Here is a 17020-nt window from a genome sequence, read left to right on the forward strand (position 1 = left end):
AACGCGTAAGTTATCCATTTTCTGTCATTTTAACTTTGTATGTGTTCACGCGTGAGTGTTTTGGCACTCGATCGTCGTGCATCCGCGTCCCTCCTTTGCACCGAGTGATTCAAGCTCATGAAGACTTCGTGTGCGCCGCTCATGTCAGTTCGCTCGTCATTTACAGTTGTTTTTCTTTCTGTTCTTATAGTGCGGTGTACTGACGCCACGATCTACTTGAAGTGGTCGTCCAGCCTTTCGCGCTTTGCTTGACTGCCTCGAATGTGTGTGCTTGAGCGCCGAATGAAAAATCGTGTCCCCTTATACTAACATCTCGCTCGCTGGTATTTTAGCTTCCCACGCATGTTAAGGTAAGCGTTTGCCTCGATACTGATGCGATACTCTGCGAAATTCACCAGTGCGGCGGCGGCGCACTAGTTAAGGGTATTTGACTTCAGAGCTGCAGATCGTGTTTTTTTGATGTGCTAACTGAATGCTAACAGGCGCTTCATAGTCGTGATCGAACTGTCCAATTGCGATCGGAGACCGACGTAAGCAGCATCTAGCTCAGTGTGTTAGAAAAGGTGGTACAACGAAAAAGAAATAGAGCTGAAGAAGTAACCCTCTAAAAGCCTTGTTTTAACCAACAGTGTAATATTATTTACGTATAATTTTGAAAATCTTTGTAGCGTCGACACCATGCATATAGTTGAGTCGCAGATAATCAGAATCGGCGGACGTAGCACGTATTTTACCCAAGAGAACGAATAAAAAAAGGTATTTTTCTAAAATAGGTTTTATACAACTATCTCGACTAGCTACTGGGCGCGTTTATTATTTGCTTCGGACCTACTCAATACATTTTAAGCATTAGTGCTCAGCCAACACGATCCCAATCCTTGGATTGTGTAGTAGCGATCATTTTCTATCGCGATCGAAAGTGAGAGCCGGATCGGGCGCGTCCGTCTATCCATCCGTTCTCCTTCCTCCTCCTCCTCCTCCTCCTCCTCCTCCTCCTCCTCCTTATAGTACTACTACTACAACTACCAAACGCCAGTGTGGCTGGCGGTGACTACCATCTTGAGCTGTTGGGTATAAGTTCAATTTCCCGTTGCCGGCGTATTCTCAGCGTCGTCGTCATTATATTAAGGTGGAAAGTTGGTCGAGTTGGTATACATTCACAATGGTAAGAGCGCGAACAAAACGACGACGGAGTGAAAGGACACCGGACAGCGCTCATCCTGTGTCCTTTCACTTCGTCGTCGTCGTCGTCATTCGAGCTCCTTCATCCGACTCTCGCCTCCGATTCTCGTGTACTACCTGCGCTGAATCAGCGTGCGCGCGTAATATCTGGCTATGTCGACTGTGGAACACCGTATGGTAGTTCCCTCCGCGCTAACGGCGATTCAAAAGCAAGCTTCCTACTGCGTGAACGCCAGCCGGCTCCTGACGCTCACAAAGAAGTTCTTGGAAAACCGCAGCTTCGTTTAGAAATGCGCCAACTTGGACATTGCATTCCTATGAAGTTTATTTGAGCAGCTCGAGGATAGCGTACTACTGGGGTACTACTACTTGGCACGGACGAAGTGGAACGTGTTCGCAGTGATCGAGCAGCTGGGCAAGCCCCCTTTCTTTCTGAGCCTCAGCATGTCCGAGCTCCACAATGAGCGCCTGCTTGAAGTCATCGAGATAGTCATTGTGTTCGCCGAGGCACGCCGCCGAAGGCTCGATGTCATAGCCAGCTACCTGCAAAATGCTTCGCATGACTTTGATTCCCACAGTAAGTGGGATCTGTATAAGTTTTTTCTTCGTTGAACAGCTTGGCTAACGTTAGCTGCGAAGCATGGTATAGGTGACTCGTATAATTCATTTTTGCAACATTATACCACACGAACATGTGCAGTTTTATAATACATTACCTTATTGATTTGCCACATTTTCAGGGAATGTGAATGTTTCCTGGCATCCTTTAGTCTTCTAATACAAAAATATTGCGAACGATTGACGCGATTGAAGGATGCCAGGGGGAGGTCGGGAGGTCCACCTGATGTCGGCCGACAAATCGAAACAGCGCTTCTATGGCTTGATAGCGACGGCCTCTTTAGACGTGGTTGCTAGAGAATCACCTGTGGGCGATTCTCCAGTTCTTCACTGGCCCTACCGGGTGCGCCTACCTCAAGCCACAGCAATAATGAAGCGCTGCACTTCGTAGATTACCCAAACTGCGAGAATCGCGGCAAAGAGTATAACCGCAATTTTGTGATGGCGCTGGTATGGTGGGCTGTAGTAAATGACGGGTTTACCTTGGCGATAGAGGCCGACAATTGCTCGGCCTCAGTGTCTCTTACAACTTCGCTGTGGTATGTCACCTTAGGCCCACAAAACCTGCCTCTCCTATAGGAATGCAAGTCTTCAAGCTTTTTTGCGGGCTATAACTGACCTAGAATAGGATACTTAGAATAGGATACCGCTTGACCATTGATTGAAACAGGATACGATGACATTTGTTTGCGCGTAAAGCCAACCAATGCGCACTTTTCAGTAGACACGCTGAGGCCTTGTTCTCGTAGATAAGACGCCGTCATGGTTGCCGCCCGCTGAAGCCTGGCTCGTACCTGAGGTCGAGTCACCGCAGAAGCCCAGATGCAAATGTCGTCGGCGTATATTGAGACGTGAACTGACCGCGGTAGGTACTCCGCTAGTCCTACCAAGACGAGGTTGAACAGAATGGGGCTCAACACTCCACCTTGCGGCACACCACGTCTGATGTAATGTTCCGAAGTTGGGCCGTCTTCAGTCTGTAAGAAAAAGCACCTCTCAGTTAAATAGTCCCGAATCCATTGATACATCCGGCCACCAACTCCAACAGCCTCAAGCGAGTTCAGTATGGCCTCATGGGCGACGTTGTCGTATGCTCCTTTAATATCTAGAAAAAGTGCCACTGATAGGCGCTTGAGGCTTTTTTGATTTTGGACCCAGGTTACGATGTCAATGACGTTGTCGATGGACGAGCGACCTCGACGAAAGCCCGTCATGGCGTCCGGATAGATGTTGAATCGCTCTAGGTACCATTCCAAGCGAGCAAGAATCATTCTTTCCATCACTTTACCGACGCAGCTTTAAAACTACAAAGTTTAAAACTACAAAGAATTGTTTTCAGATCACAATCAGCCAGCAACGGTAGATAAGCCGATCGTAGGTTACTTGCTTTTAATGTACGTGTATCCGGGTGTGGTCCAGAAAAATCGGATATTCTAGGAAAGAAATCGTTAAAATCATTAGCTATACTCTGGCTATCAGATGAAAAGTGAGAAAGGAAGTAGTTATCATTGCGTAGCTTTTTACCAACACCTCTGAGGTCATTTATTAGGGACCAGGTTTTACGGCTGTCAAACCGGGCATTCCTAAACTTGTTGCGAAAGTGATTGCGTTTAGCAAGGCGAATAGCTGCATTAACCCTGTTTCTGCAAAGCTTAAATTTTAAGAACACGTAAGTAGTATTGATTAGCACTGGATACCCCGAAGTTGTTTTTTGACTGGAGCACAATGATCAATTGATGATAGGTTGTTTTGACGACTGATTATATAAATGGGAAGTTATACTTCAGAGATGCTGAGCCTGGCTGCACCACAATCTAAGCAGCAGACATGAGAAATTGAAATTAAAATCGCGCTTGGTACTTCTTCAAAAATGTTTAAAAAATGTTTGTTTTCATTCGTTTAAGAATGGCCAGGCTATATTTATCTGTCACATTCATCTTAGCATCCGACATATAGAGCTATTTTGGTTGTGCTTCCCATGGAGGGGCAGTGTTCTTTTTTTTATTCAAGGCCACAGCACTAGGGCTGTGCAAATATATTTAAATTTTAAATACTAATCAAATAGATCCTTACTTTTCGATCCTTATTCTACTTCAGGGTTCCCTATTCGAAGTTGTGGAATGTTTGCTTCGTTCAATACTATCAAAGACAACAACAGTTCTTTCATTCTGCGGGGAGAAATACTGAAGCGAGTGGATACGCGTCTGAATGATCGCGATGTAGGAAAACCGCGGATGTTGCGGAGACCATCCAGTTCCTGAGCAAACACATGGAGGAGGTCACTTACGGTCACCTTGCTTCAGCGTTGTGGGATGTATGACCCGTCGACACGTGGAATGCGTTAAGCCGGGTAAACTGGCATACCTAAACGGGTGTTTAGGAGAAGACCAAAATAATGCGCGCAAAGCGGTTCAAGGCCACCCGAGGATTTAGTGCCGCAAGGGCGGCTGTGTGCCCACTTTTGACCGTTGCGAACTGTTCACAATGCATGGCCTGTATTTGACGTTCACAAATATGCAAGCAGAGCAGATTAGAGAACTTCCTAGTTGGTTGGCTAGCACCTCTTGTATTGCGCTATCATCGAGTGATATTATAGACCCGAGTCTGCCGCTCTCTGATACCCCTTGCCATTTTTAGTGCGTGATCTCTGAGGAGTAATATTTTCCCTATTGCACCATATGACACTTCACATAATTTTTCACCTGCATGCGCGCACATGGAACTTTTGCAACTTTGTTGAAAGACAGCGATTCTGGTGTCTTTTATTTTTTCTGTGTCCTCGTGTCGCGCGCTGTGCTTAGTTATGTTATCGATCATCAACAAGGCCTAGCTTCCTGCCTTGTCAGTATCAACAACGCGAGATCAAGCACGATACTTTCAAAATTAGGTGGGCGTAGCATTGAAGCATGGCATCAAGCAGGAAGCAAATTCCAGTTTTAAATAATTGCGCTTATGCGTGGGCGGAGGCAGTTACAAGCTTAGGCGATACAGGTGGATGTACCTATACCCTCTTCGCGGGTAAGGTATTGATATTCCCCTCCCCTTTTCCGTTCCTCCAGTGTAGGATAGCCAACCGCGCTCAGTCCTAGCTAACCTCCGTGCTTTTCATTTATCATTTTATCTCTCTCTCTCTCTGTCTGTTCGCACAGGTGTAATGAGAAGGTTCGTGGAGCGTGTCCGAATAAAACGTGACGGAAGTATCAATCATAATAGAGTTTATTGTCATGAGTATTTAAATAGACGGACAATGACACATATTCATTGGCATGACTTAAGGCGAAGGCGTAGCGCGAGCACCACGAACTGCGACGACACCTGTCAGGGTCAAGGTCAGACGAGCGGGGCCAAAGGTTGGCTGCGATTCCGTGGGCAGGGTAGCCGGAACATGTTGCTGTTGGAGTGAAACCACTTGTTTGCAACTGCAGCAAAAGAATTAAAAAGGGAAGAAAGGAGTGGTGTGCTTTGTTATTGATAAAAACTGCATAGCAACACGACAACCGCGAGAATGATTGAAAGAAATGGTTGGGTACACGACGAAAAAACAGTGCGCAAGTTTGGAGACGGAAACAAGGAGTGACTGAACGGCACAAGAACGTATCTATTGAAGAAACATTAAGTGCATAGAAAACATACACGGTACAACTGCTCATGCTCCAGGCAAAGCTAATCATCAGAAGACATTCCGCGTTTCGTCCCCGTAACAGAAATATTATTGTTTTAGCGCTATCACAAAACGCTGTCAAGGAAGGACAATTCGTCATAATGCAGGGTGACGAATTGTTTAGGGTTCCGCCTATATTATAAAATCGCTCAGCTGTCAGTATTAATGAGTTGGCGAGTGAATCAATGAATGAATAGACGAATGAATAAATCAAGGAATCACTCAATCAGCCATTAGCACGACACAAAGAACTATAGATAAAAATGGGTGTGGCTATGAACGACTACATCAACGAAGATATAAACAAGGTTCTCATCATTCTCAATCACTGTCGGCAGAAGATAAAAAGTTGACAAAGCAAGCTTCAACCCAGCGACGGAGACAGAAGACTTTGTCAACACGAGAATGGATACGTTCAACGTTAGCGAAAATCATAATTTATAATTACCACGTGGCGGTTATGACGAAAATAGATCATGGCAATGGTCTATCGATGGTGTATGCCCCGGATAGGCGGTGGTCCCGGGTTCGAGTCCCGGTACAGGACGAAGTTTTCTTCAACTGCGAGGCTTTTCTTTCGAGTAACCCGTATGAGTTTCCTTCGTAGCAAGTGCTACGATTGGTTGGATGCCTCATTTTCTCTTTGTTATTACTAAGCATATAAAGTTAGAGAAAGGAAAGGGAGAAGTGATGTTAACCAGACAAGCATCTAGTTGGGTATACTAGATGCTTGTCATGGCAGCCATTAGGCGAGCCAAACTCAAAACACTTTTGCGGCTCTCGGTGGCGTTTCAGGCCGAACAGCGTCAAAACCAACAACTGACCTCAACAATAACAATAAGACTATGTCCTCAACTCGAGACGAGACGAAGCGATGGCTGATTTTACTATTTATGTTTTGTTGCCACGGCAAATTACAAGTTACAAGAGTGAATTCAGATCGAAGTGGGAGGACAGATAGCTGCCACACGCAATCACGCTGTCCCCGGCAGAGGTCACAGCGCGGACTTCCGGGCGAAAAGCGAAATTTAATGGCTGGCCGAAAACCGGCGAAGGACAAGCGACAGCGTCGGATCGCCCTCCGCGACCGCGACAGCTGTCGGTCGTCGCCGTCGGTCGAAAATCGCGTGCATGTGTTTGCACCTTAAGTCCAGGCGTTCACACGGGCCAGTCGACCTCGTGAAACGCAAAAGTGTCTTCACAGCCTTGTGGGCCGACGAGCGACAAGGACGGTGTTCGAGTAACGCCCGCGCGTGTACAGCGGCCGGTCGTCCAGTCATCGCAATGAATTGGAGAGTTTGTCTGTGGGTCTACATTTTATGACAGGAGCACAAAAAGCGCCCGACCTTCTCTTTGCTGCCGCAGACATCGCACGCATCACTGTTGCTCGTTCGAATCAATGTATAAAACTAGCCCGACGAATTGGCAGTAAGAAGAAAAGAATTGAGTGTCAAACATACTCGGTATCTATGGCTAATAAAGCATCTCCACGTGGATCCCTTCGCAATGTTTGGACTAGGTTAGTGGTTACCAACGCGGTGCATTCCTTTATCGTCAGGCTTTTGCACTTCGAAGCTCTGCATCTTCTCGCATTTCAGATTTCCAGGAATGTGTCACTTTCAAAACACTCTGCCTATGTCAACTATGATGGTAGACTACGATGTAGGCCCGATTCGTGCTAAAGCTTTCTGACGTGGAGGTGTGCGAATATGTGAAACTTTCGAATAAAAATTCCAATATTGCCCTCATTCATTCGATCTTCGAATCGAGCAGCCTATATTCGTAAATACGAATATTTTTCGAATATTTTTCCAAATCTCAAGCCGTGCGATCAACTTCATCTCGGCGGCACTATCAGACGCAAACCACCAGAAGTTACATAGTGCAGCACTCTATAGGAGGTCACTCAGGGAGCCAGAACTCCGGCTTTACCGCTATGTTGTTCGCACTTACTAATGAGCCCCGACAATGCGAATAAATTGTTTGACTGTTACTAATGCTTAATTTGAACTTCTAATTTAATTGAATTCTGGGGTCTTACGTGCAAAACCACGGCTTGATTATGAGGCACGCCGTAATGTCACGCTCAAGTAATATGACCACCTGGGTTTCTTTAACGTGCCCGCAAGGCACGAGACATGGGCGTCTTCGTATTTCGTCCGCATCGAAACGCGGCCGCCGCAAACGGGATTTGATCCCGCGACCTCGTGCTTAGCAGCGCAACACCATAGCCGCTAGGCCACGGTGAACTTTTCATGAGCAACGCTTCATAACGTGCAATGAATGACAAAATCTTGCTAACGCTGAGATTATACTCGGAATGAAGATCGGTCGTGGTAACGGTAGTTCTTTATTCAAAAACGGTCAAAAAGCATTGAGTGTTCGATATTATTTGCTTCTGGCACTATTCAATTCATATTCAATTCGGTCTCAAAAATTGCTATTCGTGAACCCCTGCAAGGGTTTTGTATCGCGGATCGCGCCAACGCAAAAGAGAACGCCTGTTTCCAGTTGAAAAAGAAACTGCTGCTGTTTCGGCCCTCGGCTTAAGGACTTATAACCAGTGAAATAAACTGCTTCATTGTAGAACGCGTGGGACCAGAGCCCGTGATCCTCAGTGGCATTTACATGTGTCGTCAAAACTAAGACACAATTAAGCGGAATGGCACACAAGGAGCAACACGAAAGAGACAGTACAGAGCGATGTGACAAAAGTTGCGCCATCGGCGACTTACAAACTGTATAAATTGTGCGTCGGTGTGATCAGCATGAGCCATTTGAAGTTATCACTCCGTGCAGTTTGTTCTTACCTTTCGCCCTACTCTTAAAGGGACACCAACAGGAAAAATAATTTAAGCTGCATTAGTAAAGCAACATTCTACAATACTAAAAATGTTACTATTGCAGGTAAAAGGATCTTGGTCAACAAGTATAAACGCGAAAACGAAAGAAGGGTGGTCAACACCGTCTTGTGGCTCTCGCACTCGCTGCCCGTGGCGTCACAGATTTTGTGTACAAATAGGTCACTTCATGTATCACTCCTCTGTTACTTGCAGCAGTATGTTAAGTACGTGACTAACGGCGTCTCCAGTCCCATGACAAGGTAAACGTCATCTCCAGTCGCACTTTAATAGTGCCTCTTTCTCTCTCTACAAGGCCGAGGATTATTGCGCTACCGTACGGTTCGCGCTGGAATGTCGCATGGCCACAACATCGCTTATGCGACCCGACGCTGGACATACCGTCAATACCCTTAGCTTTTAGTGGAACATCAAAGAGAAAAAAGTTACGTGAGCTAGCTCTATTAGCAAATTACGTTTTCACAATACTAGAAAAGCCACTCGAGCCACTCTCACCGTCAGTAGTGTCTTGCTAATCCAGAAAGGGACGTAAGAACGAAAGACAGATGAAGGCGACGCCATCCTTGAAATTTCTGCGCCAACTAGCCATGACGTCGTAGATTTTGACGATGTATGCTCGTCCAGAGGTAAATCTTGTGTCGCTAAATATCTTCTATATGTTACAATGTAAAGAGCGAAATACTAAAATTGGCACGTTTCCAGCACTTTTTTCTGACGCACAACGGGCAGAAATGCGAGAAAAGACACTTTGAGATCCGTGACGTCACACAGGCGTATCGAAATGGGGGTTTCGGTGCGAAATCGACAGAAGTGAAAATTCGGACTTAGGTTTGTCTTCTAACAATGAAGTTCAATAAAGTCGATAGCCGAGCAAGTTGCTATGGCCCGCATACTGAATACTGAAACGGGCAGTGCGCGGATAGAACACAAGGAACTCCTTCTTCTTCTGTGCGTTCTTTGTGCGCTGCCTCCCCCCCCCCCCCTTCAGTATTCAATATGATGTTCTAGTAATAAACGTTATAGGATTCTGTAAACGATGCAATGGGCTTGAAACAAGCTTTCTGAAAACAGCAATGTCAGATATGCAGATATATAGTTATTCTATATTTTGTTACATGAATATTGAACTGGCATTAGGAAAAGCCAGGCAGTTCGCTAACGTACAGCAAGGCAGTCACTTACTCCACTTAGAACCATACAGGACGGGACAACCTCCGTGTTTTGTCAGCTGCTCCCCCTCGCCGTCCGCGTTCAGGTTCCACCAGAAGGCTGCGTTTCCCTGAAATAAAAGAGAACAAAAGGAGAAAGGGACGAATAAAACAAAGTCCAGAAAGCTCGCCTGGGTCAGTTTCATAACAATACTTGTTCACCTTCAGCAATACAAAATTTGCAGCGGTCTACTAAACCTCTTTTTTATGCTTGAACTAGCCTTGTTACATTTCTCCTTCCTTCTTCCCAACTGCTCCTTGTCTTTCGTTTCGCGTAGAACAAATCACCTGTATAGCGAAGCACTCCGTACGTGCCGACCAAACGGCCATCTCTTTCATGTGTATTTCGAACGCCTCTACAGGGAAGACACTAAAACATATTTATCCATGATGGCAGCACAAGTCAAAACGAAGACATATAGAAAAAGATGGAACGAGCTCTGTCGTTCAACTTCTCTCAACATCAGTTGAAGGACAGAGCTTCTCCTGTTTTTTTCTTTCTGTCTCTTCATTCCAGCGCGTCCAATTCACCGTCCTTGTGCAAGAAATTTGCCTGTACAAAGTGTGAATTCGCGCATCCCTACGGATGACTCGTTGTTACAGCGAACGGCACGTGGCGGCGCCACCAGTGTCATCCCCAGCCGCCGCTGTGCTATGGCCAGCGCTAGCCCTAGCGACGCGCTTGACACGCATGCCAATGACAGCGAGTGTTCCAGTTCTACCGCACAGCTCCAGGAATTGCTCAATCCGTATTCCGCCTGTTGCATTGGAAAACAGCTGCGGGCGTGACGGCTAACGAATATGTCAATGTTAATGACGATCTGATGAGCGTGCTTAACATGCTCCATGCCAAGGGGGATGGTGCGAGATCCTTACAGCGAAGTGACTTAGATAAAAAGAGGATTTAATTCGGAGGTCTCAAGTGCTGTGTTGTAAAGGCGTTGGATCGATTTAGGATTTTCAGGCAAAATTGACTTTCTTACGGCGGAGCCGTTCATAACATCAGGCGCCATGAAATGTGGTGTACGACATGTTATTAGAGCCGAGGCGAGTGGCCAATGGGAAATCGCTCCGACGAACGAAGAACGAATTAATAAATTCCTCCAAACATAACACGGCCCGCGCTGCCTATGGCGTGCTTCGCAGCTAATTACAAATTGTCGACGAGCCCTCTGGAGTAGTCTCACCTTTTTTGGCCTTAATCGCACTCCGAGATGTGGGAATACGGTCGCCCCTCCTTCTTCGACGTCACTTAGCTGCAAAGAGGAAAGCATGCTAAGCATAGCGCAAATGCGGCATGATGAATACCCGAACTAATACGTAATAGTTTCACCCCGAATTGGATAGACCAAAAGGAGGGAGCACGTCTCGGAAGTATCACTCAGATACTAAGCGCTCATATGCTATCTAAACTAACAACAGGAAGTTAGTTTCAATTTTTGAATTGCCGCAGTCTTGCATACACAAGGACGCATTTTTTAGCACTCCAGCGGTATAGCTCTACGTTTGATAAACCCAAGAAATAAATACTGCATCCCCTTGTGTTTAAACGGTGCCGCACGGTAATGAATTCCAAAGGTTAACGACATCTTTAGTGCGATTGTGAGGGCAAAGCCATTCCGACTCTAGAAGATATGTTTTTATGCAGCTATGAACAATCATCTGCGGAAAGTCCAGAAACTTTCGCGCTAATCCACTGCCAGTTCGTGGCTTTCTACAGTGGTCATTTGGCGATGAGATGCGCATACTTTCGTATTTGTGAACCAACACTTGGCGCAAATTGATATGCGCGTCAAACATTTAATGATATAGCTACTAACCAGCTCGCGATCGAGTTTCATTAGTTATGTGCCCGCTCACATTTTTGATGAAATAACTCACATGCGATAGCGATCGAACGCATTTTTACGGCAAAACGTGAGGAACCGCTAACTTCTTTTGTTCATGCGGTTATTTTAGTTAAAATGAATGCACCCCTTTCAGATGAGAAGCGTGATGGAACACCTCACACATAACAACTTACGTGAACACGCAAACAAGACAGAACAGAATAAGCTATAACGCACTTTCTCGTTTATGCTTTCAAATGCGCGTGCATGTGTGTGTGTGCATGTTTGTCTATGCATATGTGACATAAGTTAAATTTAACCATAAAGTAAATTCCCAGGTGTGCAGCATGTAAAGAGAGCAGATACACAATGAAATAACACCTCACTTTCGTGAATTTAGTCACGCGCGAGGAGGTTTGTAGATTTTATTTTCCTTTTGTTGTTTCTGCTTATTATGATGGCGCACGTGATCAGCACCCAACGAAGAGCAAGTGAGGTGCACGGTCGACTCACGTAAAACATCAGCGTAGCCACTCGATCACCGGCCGTACGCTCGAAGTCGTCAATCTGTAATGGAAGCGAAATTCAAGATGGAAATGTAGCACACGCTCAGAGTAAGAATGAAAACTGCTGGCCTGCGACGGCTGATCTGCAGTATACGTCTGATGGGGAACAGAAAGCGCAAAATTGTGAGGGCATACGAGAAAAGATAAAATGCACTTCCAAGTCGTTTAAATCAAACTGGATCTTAAGATACACCAGAGGGTCATGCATGAACACGCTAATTGTGATATCGGGTCGTTGTTGGCGGAGTGACACATAAGAGAAAGGCTAAATCAGCGTAATCAAGTTATTCTTTCAAAACGGTGCTTTAATTTTGCCGTGGTTTGTTGATCATTGTAACAGAAGATGACATTCAAAAGTTTGTTTCAATTTTCGCGCCGGTACGTCTGTGTGACGTCGATGATTTCGAAATACCTTTTTTTTTTCGGATTTCGCCCGTTGTCGTTCAGTAAATGTCGTTTAAAATGGCTAAATTGAGTCTTTGTCTATTTCATACCCCTGTCACACGAACAGCCTCAACCGTGGTCAAGCTAACAGTGGTTGCGGCTGACCACGCGTTTACTGCTAGCTACACGGCGGACGCGACCACATATTCGCCTAACCACTGTTATCACAAACCGAGCTGCGCAATCTTGGTTTCCCTTCGCAAACCGAGGACCAGACTGACTATAACTTGAATCAGCGTGAAGGGACGGTGCCATGAACCAGAAAATAACCATGGCAGGACGAGCTCTGAGTTCCAACAGAAGTTCATTCGAGCAAGTACTACTAATTTATAATCTGTCGCCAAAACAACCACCACCATGAGGATTGGCAGGCATGCGCACAGGGGCACCATACAAGTACAGGTGTTTCTCAAGAAAAAAGAAGCAAACATTTCTAACTTTCATAGCGTAAGTGACGCACTTCTGCTTTAGCTATGCAGTATGCCTCTACAGTTTCTATTTATTCTTTTGGTTTTTGCACATTTCAGGCACCTGTTACCGCCGAGCAGTTGAGCGCATGCACATCTATTGCAATGAGTGGCTAGATGGCTACGGCATCTGTGCTTTACATTGTTCTTTCTTCTTGGGCTGCCTTGCTATATCGTTGAAGCATTGCCAAGTTTGCCAAATGTGTATACCTTTCCACAGCTTAAATGTATTTCGTAGGCGACATTCGAAGTGCATGCGGTGTCGTGACACGTATAGAAGACAGCCTTTCGTCACCGCTGGCGCTGTCAAGCAGAGCGTACACAGTACAAGCGCCGACCACAATACCGACATCTGTTGTCCGTGCTCCCGCGCTCGAAAAGATCGTTCCTAGAGGACGTCGATAATTAAAAATGAGGAGTTCCCGCCGCTGTGACGAGGCAGAAATGAACGAACGTAGTTGGCTGGCGCACCCAGCCGGAAAGCGGTGCATTGTGTTCCACGCATTCTTACATTATCACCGACCATATAGGCGTCGGCATTTCCTCCACGTATCTTATGAAACGATCTTTGTAGACAGCCAGGCTACTCCGGGCTATACAATCTCTCACCTGTCGGTTTGGGTCGCTGAGGATGTCGGCGAGGAAATCGTGGTGCGCGATGTACTGGCCTCCCACGCCATAGTTGGCCAGCTGTGAGGAGCACAGAGCAGCAATCATAAAAAATGCAATAACAAAAACAGTAAAGAACATTTCCATACGGAGGACAGCCACAATGGAATAAACTATTAATCTTCTTTTATTGATCTGTTAAAATGAAGATCTTGGCGCGCGAATGCGGCGCCGGCTACTTCTTGTCTTAGGAAGATTTAGTGTTTTCTTCAGATTAGTTGCTCTACAATCCAGTACTCTAGTATAGATGACATAGACATGTTGCATACTGTTGCACATATATACGAGGTGTTTCTTTTTTTATCGTGAACAGAAGTTTTAAACATCTCTCCCGACATCCAGCCCTATTCTAATTGAGGTTGATTACTCTAAGGTATGGATATTACTTGCACGAGAAATAAAATGAATATTTATTTAATCAACGAAGTTTCGCTAATGTTATCCATCTCAGTGGGGCAGCCCAATGGACAGAGGTGGATAATGCTTTCTTTATTGAGGGTGCCGTGAAGCTACACTTTATGCACTTTGGTTCATTTCATGGCGCTCGCTGCTGCGCCTATCCGAGTTGTGCGAGTGGCAGCGCGCGCTTTCTTTTTCTCGCGTATTTTCATCTCTTGTTGTAAGCATGGCCGTACTTGCCAACCAGGGGACCTCGAAATTCGGAAAGTTCGCCGTCGGTGGGAGGACAAAGAAAAAAAAAACATCTTTTTTTTCTTGGCCACAACCACCTCAGAAACAGCTCTTAATGGTTGCCAGTACACTTATACTAATTAGACGTTTCGGTGCGCTTGCTGTGATCGAAGACGGCCCATACCCGCGTGCATAGTTCGCGAATGCACTACGTCCCATGACAGCCACCCCTTCTCACTTTCGATATGCGTCCCCGCAGAGCACTTGTGTATAACGCCGAAGCTGACTTAAAAAAAAAATAACAGTCAGTATGAAACGCATATTGGACTTTTCCGTCACGCGCTTTCCTCAAGGCATGTCTCGATTCGAAACGCACTGTTATGCCTACACTGACTAGGCACAGAAGGGTTGGATTTAAGGTTGACTTCTGCTCACTACCTAGTGAATAATGGCAATTACGATGCCGGCTGCGCTGTATGAGGTGTTTTTTTTTTCATTGTTATTGCATAGGATTGGCACACATTTTCGGGAGATTTCTGGCCGTGCACATAAAATCGGGAGGCTCGGTCGTAATTCGGAAGTCTCGCGCATAAATCGGGAGAGTTAGCCTTTTGCTCGTCTAAGCTCTCCTCCTACCGTAAAAATGTATGTCACCAGCACGCACGTATTTTGACATAGTGGTTGGATGTGTACGGTTTCCTATCGAAACGTTCTTAATACGCGACTTGCGCGCATTGTTGATGAACCATGTCGAGTGAATATCGTAACATTGCAGTGCGTGTTCAAGAAACTATTTCCCTAGGCCAACGGTCTGGCATAACGCACCACCAACATTATTTTCTGCTTAGCTCACGGGACCCAAATGAAAAATATGTTGTTTTGTTTACTACTGTACTTATAGGCAGCATATACCGGGTGTTTCAGCGAAGAATTTCAAAAAATTTTGAACTTTGCCGGTGGCAGACATCACAATTCTTGTTCATGAGCTGGTCTACTCGAAGAGGGGGCATGCAGAAAAATAATTGAAATTCATAATCGACGAATTAAAAGAAAGTTAACTAATTAAGGGTTTAACTATTTACCTTATGGCCGACATCGGAATTTGCAAATTCTAGCCGTGGAGTTCGCGAGGCACTTGGAACGAATTCTCAGGATGACACCGGTTCAGAGATATTAATTCCCGAACTTTCCCGAGAAGTGCATTGGCGTTGCAGTTACTTTCTTAACAAAACGTCGTTTTATCCATTCAAGCATGGCACGCTCTAGTACGCTTGTTGCACGAGCGAATCAATAATATCCTCAGAGTTATACAGGGAATGCTCGAACACATGCAGAATTCCTCAACATGAGATCCATGCACTCACCTGGTAGAACTCTGCTTCTGCTTTATGGTAGTGTGTTCCCAGACCAAGCAAAGACTCGACGAATCGATTTAGCCTCGTTGCCACCGGTGCATCCTCGTCGCCGAGCCAAGCACTGCAAAGCAGGCGTATCGCTCAGCGTTCCCGATATACTTGGTCAAGCCCTGCACCAGCGATACCAGGGGTGCTATTATGGGCACACTATAAATTCCGCCATGTTGAAGTTTTGAGCCAATCAGGGGGAGGTAGTGGCCGCCCCGGGAGCGAATCGCAGCTGGGAAGATGGCGTGTCTGACAATGTGGCGAAATTTGACCATGCCCACCACAGGACCCCCTCCACAAACCACTGTTGATCCCACCGCTAGACTAACAACAGCTAGCAGCTTACAGCACAGCCGCGTGTTGGGATGATTTCGCTGCTGATTTCTTCTCAACCCCATCGAGTGCCCGGCGTTAGCTGATAGTTGTTAGTCTAGAGACGGCGTAGTGTACGTCTTTATCTCTGAGTCATCAGTAAATGCTTGGAGCGTATTATATATCTATATATTTGTACATACTGCCAATCCTTTGCACAATTTTAGCAGGAGGAGCATTCATGGATAAACAAGTTCGAATGATAAAACTAAGATACTAGTGCCAGTGCAATTTCACAAAAGATGATAAAAAGAAATAGAGCATACTATAGCAAGGGCTCAGAAGCCGGAAAAATGCATTTCGAATAAGCACTCATAGTAAACACTAGAATTCAGCATTATTAAAACAATGCAACCATAGCAGGACTGGCATACGTGAACAAAAATATAGTTATATCATTAAAAGTAAAGTGCCTGTCTAAATGCAACTAACAACCAAAGTATTCGAACATGTTTTTTAAGGAGTCATTGGTAGAACATGCACTCCCTATGCAATACCCAGTACTGTATACGCTGTCATAGAGATGTAAGAAACACGAAATACGGAATAGCGTATACGCAGTTAACACAGGAAGTCACCAATGGAAAGACGTATTGGCGCTGACACACCTGCGAAACAGCTCCAGTCGTGTAATAGACAATGCAGAGACGTTTTCACATTCCTGTACACCATTTAGTACCAGCACGCTTTTGTTAGGCGTCTCAAGTTTGCCAGCGTTCTCCTTTTCTCTTACGTCCAGCGTTGCTAAACGAATGGCGGGCGTGGCTGGTGGGGGGGGGGTCAATGACTCCAATTATTACAATAGCCAGAAAACACGTGAAATATACGGCGCCATCTTACTTTGAACTGGTCCGGATCAGGGATGTCTCCATACCTTGCGCCCCGTAGTGAGTGGACCGGGAAAGCTGGGAACGGAGGAGCAACGATCACTCGCGCGACTGAAGCCCACAGTCTCGTGACGGCGAAGCATATATATCTGAAGAGCTGATGGGGCCACAATGAGATTTGAATACATAGGCAATGAGTGATTTCGGTCATTCTTGTTTCTTTCGGAATCAGCTCTTTTCTTTTTAAATGCTGCATGGACGCTGAGCGGCATGAATCGGTCCA

The 17020-nt window shown here is 45.7% G+C and overlaps 1 protein-coding gene across 1 annotated transcript in view; it reads right to left on the minus strand.

Moving 5' to 3' along the window:
- Positions 1-4994: 4994 nt before the first annotated feature.
- The window catches only part of LOC126528086 (prolyl 4-hydroxylase subunit alpha-2-like), a 38045-nt gene continuing 26019 nt past the window's right edge, over positions 4995-17020 (minus strand). Inside the window, exons 10-16 of the mRNA XM_050175949.3 lie at positions 16751-16815; positions 15500-15611; positions 13446-13526; positions 11873-11926; positions 10718-10786; positions 9505-9601; positions 4995-5219 (exon numbers count right to left, since the gene is read on the minus strand). Coding sequence (XP_050031906.1) covers positions 5131-5219; positions 9505-9601; positions 10718-10786; positions 11873-11926; positions 13446-13526; positions 15500-15611; positions 16751-16815 — 567 coding nt within the window. The 3' untranslated portion in view covers positions 4995-5130. The remainder of the gene's footprint in view (positions 5220-9504; positions 9602-10717; positions 10787-11872; positions 11927-13445; positions 13527-15499; positions 15612-16750; positions 16816-17020) is intronic.

The sequence above is a fragment of the Dermacentor andersoni genome, chromosome 9 (assembly GCF_023375885.2).
Source record: "Dermacentor andersoni chromosome 9, qqDerAnde1_hic_scaffold, whole genome shotgun sequence".
Classification (NCBI taxonomy): Eukaryota; Metazoa; Arthropoda; class Arachnida; order Ixodida; family Ixodidae; genus Dermacentor; species Dermacentor andersoni.